Source organism: Coloeus monedula, assembly GCF_965178545.1.
Source record: "Coloeus monedula genome assembly, chromosome: Z".
In the NCBI taxonomy this organism is placed as follows: domain Eukaryota; kingdom Metazoa; phylum Chordata; class Aves; order Passeriformes; family Corvidae; genus Coloeus; species Coloeus monedula.
The window spans coordinates 20,407,911-20,426,486 of NC_138822.1; the positions used below are offsets into that span (position 1 = coordinate 20,407,911).

General features: G+C 37.7%; 1 protein-coding gene across 1 annotated transcript in view; it reads left to right on the forward strand.

Moving 5' to 3' along the window:
• Positions 1-10,032, forward strand: part of PCSK5 (proprotein convertase subtilisin/kexin type 5) — a gene marked incomplete at both ends in the record, with an annotated part of 173,808 nt that extends 163,776 nt beyond the window's left edge. Inside the window, 8 exons of the mRNA XM_082302244.1 lie at positions 551-694; positions 2,496-2,598; positions 3,198-3,391; positions 4,840-4,924; positions 6,925-7,022; positions 7,439-7,568; positions 8,626-8,741; positions 9,917-10,032. Of these exons, the coding sequence (XP_082158370.1) occupies positions 551-694; positions 2,496-2,598; positions 3,198-3,391; positions 4,840-4,924; positions 6,925-7,022; positions 7,439-7,568; positions 8,626-8,741; positions 9,917-10,032 (986 nt within the window). The remainder of the gene's footprint in view (positions 1-550; positions 695-2,495; positions 2,599-3,197; positions 3,392-4,839; positions 4,925-6,924; positions 7,023-7,438; positions 7,569-8,625; positions 8,742-9,916) is intronic.
• Between the last annotated feature and the right edge of the window lie 8,544 nt (positions 10,033-18,576).

Genomic DNA, 18,576 nt, shown 5'->3' on the forward strand with positions numbered 1-18,576 from the left:
ACAAATAAATTAGAAATTCTGCTGGTTGAGTGGGAAACTGATGTTCTTCCACCGAGATTTTAAGAGAGGCTGTTTCTTGTTCATCAAGTTGTGTCCTACAAGTCAATGAAAGGTACTCTTATGTAATCCCTTTATTAAGTCAGAATTCTGAATACATCTACTTAGCTAACAGATCTCAAATTATAATTACCAGACAATTAATAATGTTCTGAGTGGAAGGCGAAATCCAGAGCAAATCCACCTTATTGAGTACCATATACATATTCCAAATAACTGTATGCCCAGATGTTTTGTTTATTGTTTGCATTGAGTTCAGCCCATGGTGCAAACCTTTGCTAAACCTACAAGAGATTTGCAATGAAAATGCAGTGTAAAGATCTGATTGAAGAAAATAGCTTTCTCAGCTTATAGTAAAACAACTGTTTCACTTACTTGAAAGGCAGTGTCTTCCATACCTACTCATAACAACATGCTTAAAAGTGACATACTTTTGTAAGACACAGAAAAGAGAAGTAGTTCTGAAAACAGTTTTATAATACTTAACTTCTAGGAAAATTGAAAGAGTGGTCCTTAGTACTGTATGGAACATCCATCCAGCCTTACTCACCAAGAAATGATTTTTCCAAAGTGGAAAGAGTGCGCTCTAGTCCAGTTGAAGACCCTACAGAAGATTATACAACAGATGACTATTCAGGTGTGTACATTCATTTACTCTATTTGTGCATTTACTGAAACTTAATGGCTTTAAGGATGACCTGAGAACCTGCATGTGTAAAATGTTCAGTAAATTGGATTCTTCATTGAAAATGGGAAGTATTTGTTTCATAATTTTAAGTTAAGTGTTTGAGTTTGTATGCACAGAGCTATATATTTTTAAGATACAATTAACATGCTATGAAGAATGCACTGTTTTGCATATAAGTATGTAAAGCTATATATACTTATGCACATATCAATATATATGGGAAGAACTTTTTCTTCTACATCTGTGTTGTTTCTCAGTGATCCCTAGAGAAGTTTTTCAACCTTGTCATTAGACTTTAATAGAGCTAGATTTTTAGCACTGCAAAATAAGTCAAGTGGGCAGTTTGTTACATGTAATCCACCATTAGCAGTACCATGTGATGAATGTGAAGTGTATCTCTGGCCAGCAAAAAGGAGAACAAAGTTCAATTTAGTATTTTCTGTTATTCCATTCTCCTTTCATACATGTCAGTCCCACAGTCTCTATTTTAGATGGAGAGCTGCAGAACTCCTTGTTTTGGTAGGTAATGAAACACTATTATCTCTACTGTAAAGGTCACTAACTTGTTAAAGTTTTGTACGAAGCAAACTCTACACATTTCATTCAGGAGAGAGCAGTGATCCTGGAAGTTGTAACTTCACCCACAGTCATTGTTCACCTGCATAAAGGCAAGACTTGATGGTTCTCTCCTCCCATAGCAGGAAGGATCTGTCTGAAAACTGTAAGAAAAAATTGATAGAATATCTTGAGTTGGAACAGATCCACAAGCATTATCAAGCCTAACATGAGTGCAGGTGAGATGGAAGACATGCGAATCAGTGGGTACTAGCTGAGGCTTTTGCAGCATGTAGCAGCACAGAGCATTGGGGCCCTGTTGTCTGGTTCCTTGGGTCATGGTAGCCACTTGGACCTTGGACCGGTTGATATCCACTCAGCAACCAGAGTAGCCACTGATCATAATATTCATACTGATTTATGCTTTTATTTTATTTATGCTTTTTATAAGTTATTTTGCTAATCATTCCTAATTATGAATTATAGAAGCTTTCACACATTTCCAAATGAAACAAGGATGCAATACTTGTTAAAAAAGCTTGCCTTTTGTTTTTAAGTTTTGAATTGAAATCAAACATGTATTCAGGAAACCTCCCTGTCCAGCCATCCAGGAGCCACTCTTGCAGTCATGCTCTCAACACTTGAGCTAGGACCGAGGCCCCTTCAGAGCTACACACCCCACACTCACACAGTCCGACCAAGTTTCCTTACTAGCTCGACCCTAGTTTTCCCATAGCAGAGTCTCAGACTTCCCAATACTTAGAATAATTTAATCTTGGTGCAGTAACTAAATAACAAAATAACAGCTTGAGCTGAGTGCCTCTGAGAAGGGACCCTGAACAAGGGAAACCCTGGGCTTTTATACCCTTACAGTTTAAGTGCATGGAAGTCTCAGTGTCTTTGGCTGTTGCTGTGTCTCTAAGTGTCTGGTCACCTGACCAGTACCACAGGTCCCCGTGTCCTTTTTTATGTGAAGTGTCTGCATGGCCTCTTGCTTGGAGCTTCTGCCACCCAGAGCTCAATCTCGAGCTCACACTGCAGGCAGCAAACCAAGCTACCTGTGCTAAATGTAGTCCTTAACACAGGAAAGCAAAGTAATTGCATTCTGCAATGAAATACTGTGTTTTAAGGTGTCCCAAGAACTAAATGAGAAGTTTTAATCCCTTTGGCCATCTGTATTCTGTTTTTACTACAGGTCCCTGCAATGCAGAATGCAGTAAAGTAGGGTGTGATGGGCCAGGACCAGATCATTGTACTGACTGTCTGCACTATTACTACAAATCTAAAAACAACACCAGGTAAGACAAAGAGAAAAAAAACTTCACTTCATTGATTTCTTGGTATATATCTTAACTTTCTTTCATTTTCTTTTCATTGCAGTCATGGATAATTCATTTTCCCCTGACTTTAAAAAATTTTCTTTGGAGTTAAAAAAACCCCAAACTCTAGCTTACCAGAATTTATACTACAGCTTAGAAAAACCCTTCTCTGATTATATCCCCACCTCTTTTTTTTTCCCTAAGAGGCTCTCTCTGTATATGTGTGTATATATATATATATATATATATATATATATATATATATATGTATGTATGTAGACTCTCATGGCTACTATAGCTTATGTGATTAAGTGAACAGGACAGGAAGAAATGTAGATGGTCAAAAATTACACTGTAGACTGACAAGCCATCTGCTCGTGAGGTAGCATATGCATAGGGACATAAATGCAAGAGAGTCAGCTTGATGCAGTGCCTTGAAGGGTTGCATCTTAGTAAACACATGGTCCTTAGAAAAGCAACAATGCTGAGAAATACTTCTGCTTTGCAGTCATGGTCCAGGAATGTGGTGGCAGGTTATTTCATTAACAATTCTGCCTTCTCTTCCCTGCTGTCTGCAGGATCTGTGTTTCGACCTGCCCACCTGGTCACTACAATGCAGACAAGAAACGATGTAAAAAATGCTCACCCAATTGTGAAACCTGTGTTGGAGGCCAAAATGACCAGTGCATGACCTGTAAATCTGGCTACTACCTGAATGAAGTAACCAATAGCTGTATTACCAACTGCCCTGATGGGTTTTACCTGGATAAGAGTTAGTATTTCTTGTTGGTTTTGTATTGCGGGCTACAGAATTTGATCTGGGGAGGTTGCTGGGATGGTTATGAGCAGAAAAAGTGTATGTTGATGCATATATCTCTTATCGTATTCCTTTTATTAAATTGTTGCCAAGTGTGATCAAGAATGTCCTGAATGATTTGCCTTTATTTTAAAAACCATACTTGTTGCAGGATGTCTTTTCAGGGGGGGATGGCTGGGAGTAACAGTAGCAGAACTAGGGCAGCTCAAGAGCAAGTCAGTTGAAGGATAGAACAGGTTATTGCTGCCTGGGAAAGGGACAGACAGCGCCCACATTCTGACCATGAGGAATTCCCCATTCAGCCACATTATATGGCACCAGAAGTGAGAGCTGAGAAACTGGCCATGGCCAGTGAATCAGAGCTCTAAGAAAAACAATTTCTTCAGATGTGGCATGGTTGCAAATAATGTTTCTGACAGACCTAAGCACCTACAGAGTGATGTGACTGCCCAAGAGCAGTAATCCTCAGCGATGATGGATACTGCCTTCAGCTTCCTCCTGTGATTGCCAAGTAGACTGTCCGTGTTTAATTTCCAGCTTTGGCTAACAAAAACACTTAGACGTGTATTCAAACATGCTTAAAACTGCAGTGACTTTTGTTGTCTTTAGACACTCCTTAGAAGATAAATGTGTTCTCAGGAGCTTTGTTCATCTAGGTACCTAACCTTTTGCTTTCTCCAGCATGAAGCTGTGTGTTTTTGAGAATTAGTAAAAACAGGTCTTACCTTAATTCTTCCATTTTCACTGTGCGAGAACTACAGTAAAGAGAACTCTTCTCCACATAAATTAAGATGCATAGATGAAAATTTAGGATTACATGGGAAGATTAAGTTTTTCTTCTCAGAAGGGTATGTGTCCCTGCATGTCAAAAGACAACAGGGCTGAAGAGAGAGAGACATTTCTTAAATAAGGGATCTCTAGAGATAAAAAGGCAGGTGTTAAGTGATTTATGTATTTACTTTGTTAAGATCAGATCTGTTTATGCAGGTGTGTCTTTTAGCACCAAATCAGGAAGACAGGACAGACTGCTTGCATGGAAGGGGTAAGATTGCAGGACAGTCTTCAGAACACATGGCAATCATTATTGCATATCACTCCTATATGAGAAGGTGTCTTTAGTCCATATTATAAATAGTGAATGTAAATTTTTAATCTTTCTGAAAAATTTTTAATGGCTTCAAAATGTATTTTTCTCAGGGTGCAACTATAACTTCAAATGGATAGAAATGTTGTAAACCATTTGATATTTGATGGAAAAAGCTAGTGATAGGCAGAATTTTGCTATTTCAGTCTAGCTTGATGTTTTTGTCAAACTAGAAAGTCATGCAATACTATATTCACACAATTTTATCAAACAAAACTGACCAAGGTTTTCTGGGCTGTTTTCTTTTTTTCTCTTGTAGATAAGATTGTTTGTCGAAAATGTAGTGAAAACTGCAAGACCTGTGTTGAATTCCAAATTTGCACAGAATGCAGACATGGCCTAAGGTAAGGAAAATATGGATGTCTCTAAACGTAGTATCTGAAGAGGTATACAAAGCTGTAGATACACAATGAAGAACATCAGATAGCTATTTAACCTTGCATGGCCCTCATTTCATCTGTTCCAATGCTTTTTAGTCTGTAATAGTGTTCCTGTGTGCCAGTTTGACTAACAACAGATTTTTTAGAAGGCCTTTCATTTCAGGTAACATAAAAGCCAGTCATATGGAAAACTGGCTTCTTCAAATTTTGACCTACACTATGTCAGTCAAGGATTATTTTAGAAGTAGAGTAAATGAATTATATTCATCTTTCTGATTCATTCAATGTGGTAGTTAGAAATTATTTTCTTATCTTTACTGTATTTCTTCATGTATGCAGTCATTCACTTATCTCAAGTACCTGAGGCTCAATTCTATTACAGCATAGTGATCATGTATTTTAAACAGCAGTGGAGATTTTTTCTTCAGAGGAGAACTTAATTATTCTTGAAAATGATAGATAAAACATACAAAGCAGCAGTGCGCATTTCAAGCTCCTTTATAAAGAATGACCTTTTGATCCAAGTAGCAAAGGTCAAAAATCTTATAATATCCATGACAGACTGTATGCTGGCTTAGGGCCACAAAAAAATATGAAGTCAATATTCAGTATCTGTAGGGATATTCTTTTGAATTAATTTCCAGCTTTGTGTTAATGTTTTAACACTGAGGTTTCATGTTCCATTAAAGTGAATTTTCATCTCTAAGTAAAAGCTGAATGTTTGCTTCTAGAACATCAATACCTGGATTCCTTTATTGAAATTGAAATATTAAAAAAAATTTTAAAGCACAACTTTCATGTTTTCTTGGGGAATATTAGCAAATTGAGAGTAATTTTAAGTAAATTTTTTCTTAAAATGTGTGGGTATACCAGATAAGTGGAGCCTTTCAGGACATGCATTTCATATTCCATAGTTGTTCAAAACTTCCTGCATTTTCTTGGCAGAGGTATCAACAAGCAGGGCCTTCCTTGGCTGGGTCTTGAGAGGCCTGGATTCCAGATCTTCTCCATTACTGGCCCATTATATAAACTTGGGCAAATTATTTTCCCATCTGTAAAAACATGTTAATGCTATGTGTGTTGTAAAGCTCTTCGAGGTGTGTCACTGAGGAAAAATAAGAGAAAAGCAGGGGTTGTGAAGTTCTGTTGAATTGCTAGTTTATTTTCTAAACTGAGACTGAATACACTGTTGAAAATTTTCAGTGGTGCTGAGCTTACCCGACTTTTGCTGCAATCTGTAAAAGCATGATTAGCACTCAGAGTGATAAACCCCAGAGCTCCATGGGCATTTTTAGAAAAAGTGTTAAATTGGATGAATGCTGAGGTTCTGCAGAAGATAGTAAACATGGCAGAGAAGTCTTAGTTTTAAAAATAAATTCAAAACAAAACCTAAATGCTAACAAACTGCTATAGGCACCTTTTAACAGGAAAGCAATAAACAGCTACTTCAAGGAATGCATTAAAATGTCACTCTTTATGCTATTTCTTTTCCTCTGTTACTCACATTTTTGCACTCTCTCTAAAGTGCCTGCAGGCAGAATACCTCCAGCTGGATTCTTGACAAATCTCACAAGCCACACAGACCTGGCATTCAGTTAACAAGTCCCTTAGCATTTTTTTATGCTGACCCTGTGCTAAATTCCTGATGGATAATTGCATTTTACATGCCTGAATTTTTAGTGCTGTTTGTCATTGTTAATTTTTTGTCTGTCCCCTATTACTTGGTAGTATTTACAAGGAGTTTGTAAACAGCTTCTTTACTTCACCATGGGCAAAAACTGCTTTGCATTCGCTCTTTAAGTGATTGGTGTCTCTAAATTTATAAAATATGCCCAGTGAAGGAAGCTGATGAATACTAGTATGTGTGTTGTTCTTTGGTTAAAAGAGAATTACTGGATTGTGCCCTATCTTGTTGTCCTCTGTTGTCGTTATGTGCCCTGTGCTTTTTTTCCTTTTTACAATAGTTTGCATGGCACCAGATGTGCTATCCGCTGTGAAGAAGGAAAATACCACAGTGGCAGAGAATGTGAGCCATGTCATCGTTCCTGTGCAACATGTGCAGGTACCCCACTGACATTTGTCTACATAATTTTCATTCCATGTGATTTTATTCTGCTGTGTCACAGTTACAGTATAGCATGATTTTTTACATGTAAATCCTTCATTCTCTTACAGCTTTTAATTACATTTTAAATATGGCAAACTTCGTTCAGCTAGCATGGAAATCTACGTTTTTAATTGAAAGACTTCATATATTCCTTTCTTTTCTTTCTTTTTCTTCTTTTTTTTAATTTTAGTAGAACTTAATATGATTTCCAGTAATGCCTTCCGTTTTCTTCCAGGGATGGAATAGTGACAGTAGATTTTGTGGGAGCTTTAGAACTGCAATCATTTATTTCAGAAAAAGATACACTGAAATTATGTAACTGTTTATTCTGACAATGTACCTACCTTCTAACAATTTCTCTTTGGACTAAGGTGCTGGAATAGATGCCTGTATAAACTGCACACAGGGTTATTTTATGGAAGATGGAAGATGTGTGCAGTCCTGTAGTAGTGGTTATTACCTTGATCACTCCACTGAAAGCGGATACAAAAGCTGCAAAAGGTATGATCAGTGGCTAATACATCTGGCAGTATATCAGGCAGTATATTAGTATATATAAATACTAGTATATTTGGCAGTATATTAGCTATTACTGTGTTGAAAATGATCATACTTACTAGAAGATAAAATACTGCTGACTCCAAAAAATACAAAAAAATTGTTGTTGTTATTATGATGATTATGATGATTTATATTCATATGGGTCTTATAAAAATATTTTTTCTGGTATATGTGTGTGACCTTCACTTTAAAACAGCCTATAGTGAGAGTGGAAGTAGATTTGCACTGAAGCGTAAAATTTACAAATCTGACAGGGGATCTGTATTTCTTAATAGCAAACAAAAATAATCAAACTATGGGTTTTTCATTGCAAGTTAATTACTATTTATAAAGACCATTTCATTTCTTCCACTGCATAATCACAAACATTTATTTCTAAACTACTGTCCAGAATAACTTACCTGACTCAAGTGGACAAATGGCTAGATAAATCTTGGACAAAGTTGTGCTGTGCAAGGAAGGAACATTTTTTTCTATTCCATTCTTTCTTAAACAAATATCATTTGTTGCCTTTTGGAATAATTTATCACTGACTCTGATCTGAGTTCAGGGCAGGAAGGGAATCACTGTGTGTTTCAGTGTATTCCACATAAAAGACAATCAATATGTAATGAAAATATGATGGAGCAAGATAAATAATGAAGGCACTGGGCATCATGTCAGCCATTTATATTCTGTAGCTTTAGTTTGTGCCTTTCTGGCACATGTATGCACCATCAGCTTGATATTTTTGCTGATTATTTTTGCATAGTTTCAAAGCACTAGAATAATGGCAGCTGTGTAGTAAAAAAGCTTGAATAGAAAGTTGTTGATGGAAAGAAGAAGGATGGAGTTGCAGGGGTAGTCAATTATTTATTTTGATAATTAGTACCAGTAATATTATAGTACCTGATACCTCTAGAAAGAACAAACGAGTCCTTTGCAATGCTAAAGAGGTCTCCTAGGAAGTCTTATGTTTGGTGAGGCAGGAAGACCAACGCCTGCCATTGTCTCTTAGGTGCGATGCCAGCTGTTTGGATTGCAGTGGCCCAGGAGACAGAAACTGTACGAGCTGCCCAAGTGGCTATAACCTAGACACTGGTGTCTGTGTCGTTGGAACAGTGTGCAAGGATGGTGAGTGCAAGTCTCTGAAAAGGTCTATTTTATCACTGCCAGCTTCTTCTTTTACATGTATTGGGTTGGTTTGGCCTGCTTCTCTTCTTCTTTTAAGTAACAGCTACATAACTTTTTTAATTATTCGGGTGTATGAAGAGGAGAAATTTGCATTTGCATGTATTAGCAAGATTAGTCACATCCACTTTACCTGAATTTTCCTAAAATAATTTTTCCCATTGCCAACAACCTACTTTTCCTTCCTTAGCAATTTTTCAAAAGCCATTGCTTTCAACAGATTTTTGTATGAGGACCCTAGAGTACTATTAATAGAACTACATTTATCTATCTCACCACTTTAAACTGTGAAAGTGCTGGTAAGTAAAAACAATTTAAAGTGCCTGCAGTATTGCTCGACTCGTGTGAAAGGGTAGTGAGAAAAAAAGAATTCTGAAATAAGGAGCATGCAATTTAGGGTGGAGATTTGAACTTCCTCCAAATTCCCTGTGGCAACCAAGATAGCCTTCTTGTTGCATATGATTGGCTTAATTATTCACTAATATTAATTCCTTTTAAATGCCACAATTACAGAGACACTTAGTGCTTCCCTAAAAAGGTTACCATGTGAATTACTTGTAAATAGAGCCCAAGAAGTGCAATCCAACAGAAAAATCATATCAGAACAAAGTCTGGGAAGATGTCTGACATCAGATATAGTAAAAGCTAACAATGACTCTTGGGTCCAGCTTATTTCCACTGGATTTACTAAGAGTTAAAGAAGACTTCAATGCCTTACAATCAACTCACTCTACAGGATTTGCATTTCTGTTGAGAATGTTTTACTCTTTTTCTGTGGTTTGATTGTTTTATTCTTTTAATTCATAAAAATTGAGAGCAAATTCCTTTGCTGTAAATACCACTGTATTCTAATTATTCTCTTTCTAATCTTTTTTTCCTTTTCATAAATGGATACCAATCATTTCCTGTCGGACCACACAATATCTCTTCCTGAAAAAAAAAAATGCTGTTGACTGAAATTCCTTTTGATGGACCAAATTTCCTACTTGCTACCTGCTCCTGAATGGTCTCTTCAACCAAATCTGCCTGTCTGACCAATTAAACCTTCTTCCATTGTACACGCCGTGCTCTCCAAACCTTCAACCTCCCCTCCTTCTCTTGCTGCTACCCTCTGGAAGCTACGGAAGAGTCCTGGGCCGAGGGAGGATTCTGTATGCTGGTGAAAAAGAACAATCTCTGCCAGAGGAAAGTACTTCAGCAATTGTGTTGCAGAACATGTAAACAAAAGGGGTGAACTGACACCTCCCAGCATCCTCCTCCTCCTGTAGACTTATAGATTAACCGTATTACTGAAAAAGGAAAAAAAAAAAAGAAAAAGAAAAAGAAAGCAAGCCACCTTTCTCCCTCTCCCCCCTCTTTGTCTGGGGAGATGGCAAACTGTTCGTTGGAACTTAAATGGAAAAACTACAACACGCCTACCTTTCATAACTGGTTGTCTAGAGCTGAGCATCCAGGATCACAGAGTCAGTATTGTGTGACCAAAGCATTTGATGCCAAAATTAACATTTAACTCTTGATTTGATTTCCTGTCAACCTTAGGATTATTCCTGTTTTTTGAAGGTACTTTTTCTTCCCTTCTTTCCTGCTTCTTTCCACTTTGAGATGTTTAAAGAGTGTTTCAAGAATACAACACAAGTTTACATGGATTAAAACTAAACAATACAAAAAAATTTGCATTAGTCTTTTTTTGTGCTGTATGTATTGACAGGGGGAACTTGAGTTCCTGAGGGGATCAGAAACATCATTAGTGCAGGACTAAGTTCTGCCCCTTTTGTAACACTATTTTTAAAAAATGGAAAGTGAACATTTCTGCACACATTTCTTTCTTACTTCCTCTGCTGTATGCTGTTTTTTGTATCACATGCAGTATGTATATATGTTTGCCCAAAATGTGGTTTTGGTCATATAGATTTCATTTTTAGACAGGTGGCTTATTAACAGATATGCTAGGATTTTTATTTTATTTTTTTAAATTGTCAAAGCTATTTCAAATAAACATAAAAAAAACCATTGTTCCTGTAATGGACAAATTTAGAATATACTACTTCTCTTGATTTGCGTAAAGTGAGAATAATGTATATGCTCAGAAGTCAGAAAACATTGCTAACATGTAAGAAGTATTCATAAATTATTGTTGTCTTGTAATGTTCATTTAAAAAGGGGATATTATCATACAGATATGTGGAACTATTTCATAGTGCCCATATGTAAATGCCAGTGTGACTATATACGACAGGATGTGTTTACAGGACTGGATTTATAATTGTGCCAAATACACCTCCAGGAATAATTGCATATAGGGCAATAAATCAGTGGTTCTCTTGGTGTCGTGATGGGCCTGAGTCTGCTTTTAACTGCTCACAATAGAAATTTCAGCAGGAATAGTCCTGCTAAGGCCAATGGAGTTACCTCACTGTAAAATGGTCCTTAGTGATAAGAGAAATGGCCCCAGCCTCACCCTTTTTCTGCCCAGGCACATGGCTGCCAGTACAAATTTCTGTTTAATTTATCTTCTTCAGCTTCACTTGGCATACAGTTCAAGACAGTCATTTCACATAAAACAGAAAATTGAACTTCAAAGATACTGTTTACTGGGGATAATACTTAAAACATACCAAGTGTCTTTCTCAGTTAGCTTTCCTGGACATACAAACAGAAAATGGATTGCAGCTGTTTAAGCATGTAAGTCCTGGAAAATAAAGGGGATCAAAAATGACTGTGGATGTTTTACAAACAAATGAATACAAACTTTTAGAGGTAATGTCCTCTTTAGTAGAGAGCAGATAAACTATTACAGTCTGGTTCGGTATGACAGAGTGCAGTCAAGCTCCTTTGGTGCCCATTACAAATTTCCTGATAAACATTCAAATTTGTGCTAGTTTAACTACTAGTCTGTTACTGCCTCATTTCTCAGTATAGCGTGTTTAAATAGAACATAATGCTTTCAAAGTTTAAGTTAATATTATATATGTTATATATAAATATATATTCACTATTGAGATTTAATTATGTAATGGATTGTAAAGAATCTGTTTGGATACTTACAAATGTCTCTAACACTATTATAGAGAAGAAATTAATAACTTTGTTTTCTTTAAAAAAAACCTGACATTGTTATAACGAAATCCATTTTTACTGAAAAAAATACTGTACATGTGTAAAATGTTCAGTTGTTATTTGTAAAATAGGGTAGTTCTGTTGTAATTGATATTGGCCAAAATCAATGTTATTCCATATTTTATTTTTTCTATTAAATTAACCTAAATTCCTGTTCCTTTGGTCTGGAAAAACATGTTGATCCGTATGTTAAACATCTTCATTGAAAGACATAGGTAGCTCTGTGGTATAGAGCACTTAGTTACCTGGGTATTTAATTTTATTACAGCCTTTTATTAGTTGAAGTGATGGAATTTATGATTGCAGAAATACCTGGCTTACGTGGAGATCACCTTTTGGGTAGTAACAGTAGAGTCATGTCTGAACCCTAGTGGGTAACAATCTTGACTTCCTCTGATCTGTAAGAGTTTGCGATGGCTCTAATCTGTTGTGTGTTCAAGATTAAAAAGCAAAATTTGTGGCTATCTGTTGGCTCAGGCAGTTAAGAAGGAAGGTTTCACCCTTGCAGTCATACAGACTGGCCCCTTGGCACAGTATCGTGTTGGTGTCTGTGCACGTGCCAGTGCTCGCACGCTCTACAGCTCAGATACAGCCTCAGAGTGCCCCTGGAGAGCAGCGCCTGTTGCCAGACCTAGAGGGCTCCCTTTAGCCTCAGTGGTAACCCCTGCAGGGTCAGGTCCTTCACTGGCATGAGCTGTTGCTCTTGTTCATTTACCACTTCATGCCACAGCCTCCGTGGAGAGCAAAATGGCAGCTTATCCAAGGAGTCATATATTCAGATGGCATTTTCAGCACATTTGAGGCCATGTAAAGAATTTCCTGCAAAAAACCTCACCACTTAGCCACTCACACTTGGTCAGTGTGAGGTCTCTTTTGACCTGGTTTCAAAATAAGGAGTTAGTCATCATTCCCACACTTTCCATGTCAATCCCCAAATCTAAGCGTATGTGGGATGGCACATTCTTAGCAGTAGTTTGGTGAGACCACACCTGGAAAAAAGGTTGCCTACAGCGTTGCATGAAGAACTGCTTGTTTCAGCTCCCACCTCACCTTCATCTTCCAAATGAGCAAACAAGTAAGCATACATCTGAGTTTTAGGCTGAAAACCAGAACTTTCTGGTGTCAGCTCAGACTCTTTGGTCATCTTTATTTGTTATGCCTTAATAGCTGTTGTCAGACACATGCAAAATTTGTAAGCAGCCTATAGCTTATACTTGTACTAGAGGATTGCTGCAGCAGCAGGATTGCAATTGAAAGAAGCTAGTTTGTTGCCAGCTGCAGAGTTTTCTTATGTAATTGATCCTCTCTCTGATTCAATGATGAGTACTTTGATGTGTTCGGTATTTGACACTGTTGATGACACCCAGAATGGATACAGACCATTTCAGAAAGATCAGAAGCTACTGAGTATGAACAAAATAATAAATTTTTTGTCAGGAAAGAGTGTGTATGACATCAGTTTAAATCTGTTCATTGATTTCATTTTATTTATACCACAAGTCAGAAAGCCATGACAAATTGAAGATGCCATTGTAGTTAGAACATGGTATTTCCCAGTTCATATTTGTCTAGGAGAATCCTTGATTTAAGTGCAAATTGGACACATGTCTAGACCTTTACTAAAAGTCTCAAAGGTTTTTAAAAACAACAGCTGTGGTCAAAAAACAAAACCAAAAAAAAATAACATATGCTAAAAAAAGTTTACCATGCCCCAGACCTGCAGAACATCCTTCAGAAGCCTGTTGTGCGGGGGTGTTATGTTTCCTTTTCTGCAATGGAGTTCCAGCCTTACTCCCTTTTCAGCTGCAGCTCTCCACCTCAGCCACATACCAGTATTGTAGGATCAGATGCCAGAATAAGTCAGTGGAAACCTTCTGCTTCTGACCAGCAGCTCCTGGGACGTTTGACTTAGTCCGCACTGAATACACACACTTGTATCCGCTGGCACTCCCTGCCTCTTTCTGGGGAGGCTTTGCAAACTTCCTCTCTGTGAAGCACACTATTTTCTAGTAAAGATTTCCCTGTGAGACCGTACAAAGGTCTCAATCTCTATTGCAGCTTTCCAATGTCATGTCAAATTCCTTGCAAGTGAATTTATTCTGTGATAGCAGGCTGCTGCTTGTGCCACATTATCAGATCATGAGGGGTTTGACAGCGGTGTGAGCAAACCTATAGGCAGAAGCACTAGGGCTGTCTACAGCAATTTCACCCATCACTAAACGTAAGTTACAGCTGCTGATGACCAAGTTAATCCTCTTAATAGCCGTCTGTTACATTTTAATGAATATATTTAATGAACTGAATGATTGTAAGAAGGCCTGTTATAAATTCAAGATTCCTGTAAAGACATGTAAGAGATTGCATGTGTGAGTCAAAGCTTTTAATTTGCAGTGCAAGTCACTGAATATTAACTTGTCTATGATACATTACCATGCCTTATATTTATATAGGATATGCCATTGTCCTGTCATTGATACAGAATGAACCAAGAAAAGTTCTGCCATTAGATGTTTGTGCAAGGTATTTTAATCGAGCATTAAAAAAGTTGTACAGCATACAAAGAAAAACCCTAGTCAAGTTTTCATCAAAAGGAAACTGATATACAACAACATGCATGACCTTGATCAGAATAGGGAGTTTCAATAAGTGAAAAAAGAAGGGTTGAAAATATATTTTTAATGAGCATTTTCTTTACCAGCAGAAAAACCCATTTCTGTTTAACATAATTTTAATTACATGTATTGCTTAAGCTATTTTATAAGATTTCTATTTTTTATTGAAATAGATGATTATCTGATTATTTACTACCACCTGTCATGATACTCTGTTGAGGCTTAAAGCCTCTTCATTAGCAAGAATTAAAGGGTTGTGAGTGCCCTAAGAACAAACTAAGGCTCTGAACTTTAGTACTGCATTGAGCCAGTGAAAGGGCAACTGACATCCACATTTCAGTCACTGGTTCCACACCAATGAGCAAAGAGGATTCGGATCTATCAAAGGCCTTGTACATACTGTGATTTCTCAGAGCGCAGTAACATGAGGTCTTACTAGGAAAACTGTTCTGAAGTCCTCAGGATAAAGCCAGAGAGACTGCAATAATGTTCACCTGCTGTGCGATTGTAGCAGACATCACCACAGAGTTAATGTCTAATAGCTGAGCTGTGACTGAAATTATCCTGAAGAACTTCCTTTCTGGATCAAAAAGCAGTGTTTATGCATAAAAACAGAGACAATTTCTACTTCTAGAATGGGAGTTGTAGTCAAAGGAAAACATATTAGGGGGAGACAGTTCTTATTATTTTTAAAAAATAATTCCAGTTAGCAACAAATGCAGACTCTGTGCTGCACCAAAGGCTGGCCATTGTTGGTTTTTGGCAGAAAATACATGAGCAGCTCATGTATTTGCTGCCAAAGATGACCAAGGAAGCTTAGAAGAATGACCCTCATACAATCATCTGTTCATTTTCCTGAGTGTTTGGGGGATGGATTTGTTGAAGGTCTTCTGGGAAAACAGCAACACTTTTCAAAGCAAAAAACACTCAGCCATCAGGAAACACAGCAGAGAGCAATGAGGTGATTAAGTACCCATTTTTCCAATCAGCCTGGGAGTGAGAAGCCAGAACACTGGCAAGCAGTGAGTACTTGTTTACCAAGGAGAATTAATGGCTCTATCATGCAAATTCAACAGTAACACTGAATGTTCAATGGAGCATGACTAATGTGGTTTAATTATAATTCAGATAATACTGCATAACTTTTCCATTTACAATTGTCCTTTGCCTGCCTACTGCCCCACTCCTGATGCCTGCAGATGTTCTTTGAGAGGTGTATTGGAAGGAAAGTCTAGCACCTGATTGCCAATCCCCACAGATCAGGTTGCTGTCAGCTGCCATGCTCATGACTATGCTAGTGGACCATTCTGTAGCAATGCTACTGGATAAAAAGACAAAAATTACTCAAATATTCATTCCTGAATAAAGTAGCCCCTTTTCTTACTACAAGAGCAAGGCCATACCAAAATGAAGTTGTGTAAATGTTGGTCTTGCTGTGTTTGCCTCTAGCACATCCTCTCTTAACACTTTCAAGGCTGAAAGAAGGATTCAAAATGAGTTCCCACTGTCAAACAGTGTCACAAAATATCTCTCCAGGTATATCTGAATTAGAAGAGCCGTATCATTTCCCCATCTCTACACCTTCGACATACGTGATTGTTAAAGGGAATGTAATCTGTAATCAAAGAACAAAAAAGATTACCTTGCCGATGCAGAGGTGCTTATAGCAGAGAGCAGGAACCAGGGAAGATTTTAAGCAGGGGAAGATCACCAGTGTAAGTGTATTGAGGAGGCTGAACAGTTACAGATGGGAATAAAATTTAGACCTTTATACCACTCATTAAAAGATTTAATTTGATCTGCTCTTTACTTCCAAGGAGGTACTTGTATCTTTTTGGCAGGTTTCTTTCAGACTTTAATATGTCTTCATCTCTGCAAATTAAACAGAAATTGCATTTGATTGACAGTACAAATCTATGTTGTTACATCTTGTTGGGACAATAGTTGGCCTGCTACAAGCTGCCCAGTTATCAGCAGATCTCTGTTCATATCCTGATTAACTTGAAGGTGTCCAGTACAAACAGCCTGTGCAGGAGTCTCTTAGCTTGAGATGGATGACACAACTGAAATACTGACCCAAAGCATCCAGCTCTTCCCACTTCAAGTTTTTGTCTGTTCAAATCAGACTACAGGGATCCTGCAGTGGTCAGGAAGGGCTCTGTGTATACAAAGTACACACTCCCTGCTGTATAACATAGGAGAGACACACTGTGTTACCTTGGTTGCCTCTGATGTGTGTTTTCCTCCAGCACCGAAAGATTCTATCTTTAATGTACTCCATGTGCTAATAACACCAGCTTTACTCAAAGCATACCATGTTTGTTTTTATATTTCACAAGCAGCTACCTAGTTTTCCAAAGAGGTACTATGAGCACTATGAGATAATTTCCAGTGGGGTTCAGGTGCCTCTGTTCCACTGCCCTTTAGAAGATTCCCAGATACTGATTTTTATGAAGAATGGGAAGCTTGAAAATGTAAAACGGGGAAAATTCCAGTTGAAAAGCTCAAGAAATGGAGAGGCTGAGCATACTTTTTTCCATTGTGAGTCTAAAATTTTGAGAGTGCTGTAGTATTTCCCCCTCCTTCAAAAAGTTAGAAGGGTACAAACCAAAGCTTTATTGATACAGATCCATAGAGATTATTCTATTTCCCTTCCCCCTTTCTCATGGGGCTGCCAAATTTCAGGCTGTAGGTGATCAGCAGAATACCTTGCCAAGCTCTGACATAGGTGCTTACAGGAAAGGGGAGAGACCACGAACCCAGCCAGCTTATGCTTCCAGGCATCCACATAATTAGTACAAATGGAGTTTTAAAGTAAAATTTTTAAACGCCTAAAGAATTAGTAGAAATGGAGATTTAAAGATTATTTTTAAAATGCTAAAAAATGTCTTTCTGGGGTCTGTTTATGCCCACTAAGTACTGCTGAGGGCTCTGACTCTTCAGTGGGTTTCTAACAACAATTGTATTAATACTATGTAGAAATGTGGGGAGAAGTACACATTGTAAAGGGAGGGGAAAATTCCTTTCCGTTCGAAATAAATAAGGCAGCTTTGGCTAATGTGAATTTTCTGCAGGGAAAAGCATAGAGGGCCTTGTAAGATAGTGGAGTCTGATAAAGGCAATTTCCGCACTCCTGACTGTCACAATTACAGCTAACCTGAGTCTCTGTGTGAATCTCACCTAATCCTGCAACAAAGGGGCCTTTCATCCTAAAATCATTATATTGCACTCAGCACACAGCTATTCAGAGAAGAGATGTTCAGTCCTTTTCAAGGTTCTGCTTTGCCCCTTGGCACAAGGGGGAGATTTAGTGACTTAGGAATCAATATCCTATTTTCAGCCTTCTCATTTGTCACTGCCTAGAGCACTTTTGAAGAGTTCCAATCCTGAATCCCTCTCATCACCTCAAATCATAATATCCAAAAGTTTTGTCCATGAAGAGTATCTTCTTTGTCCCTTCTGCACACCCAAACAGGGAGACAGAAATTTGGTCATTGTGTAATTAAGCAGGAGGCTGAAAACTGAAGCTAGACAAATAATTGCAAACCAGATGCACAATTTTGCACAACTGCCAAATCTGAGGGTAAAGGAAATGTCTTCATCTTGAAAATGTTACAACATGGACATTATGGCAAGATTTCTTTCGGGGACCTGTAATCTATTAAACACTGAGACCTTGGGCTAAGCAAAGGAGTAACCTTAAAAACAATCCTCAGGATGAATTTGCATGGATTTTTATATGCAAGTTAGTTTTAGTTGTCTACTTAAGCTTTATGAATAAATGTTTCTTCAGAGAACTCAAGGGGCTGATCCCATAAGCCAGACAAAATGAAATGTATCACGGCCAAACATGAGAAAAAGCAGAGAGTTCCCTAGCACTAATTTATTTCAGCTCTCACAGCTGATGGATGAGAAGCAATTCTGAGCAGTTTTTGTTTATCTGCTTTGTCAAACCTTTATAACCCATAAGATTACATACAAAAATCCCAATTACAAAATCCATATCCAGATTCCCATGACAGTAAACAAGCAAAATGGAGGAAACAAGG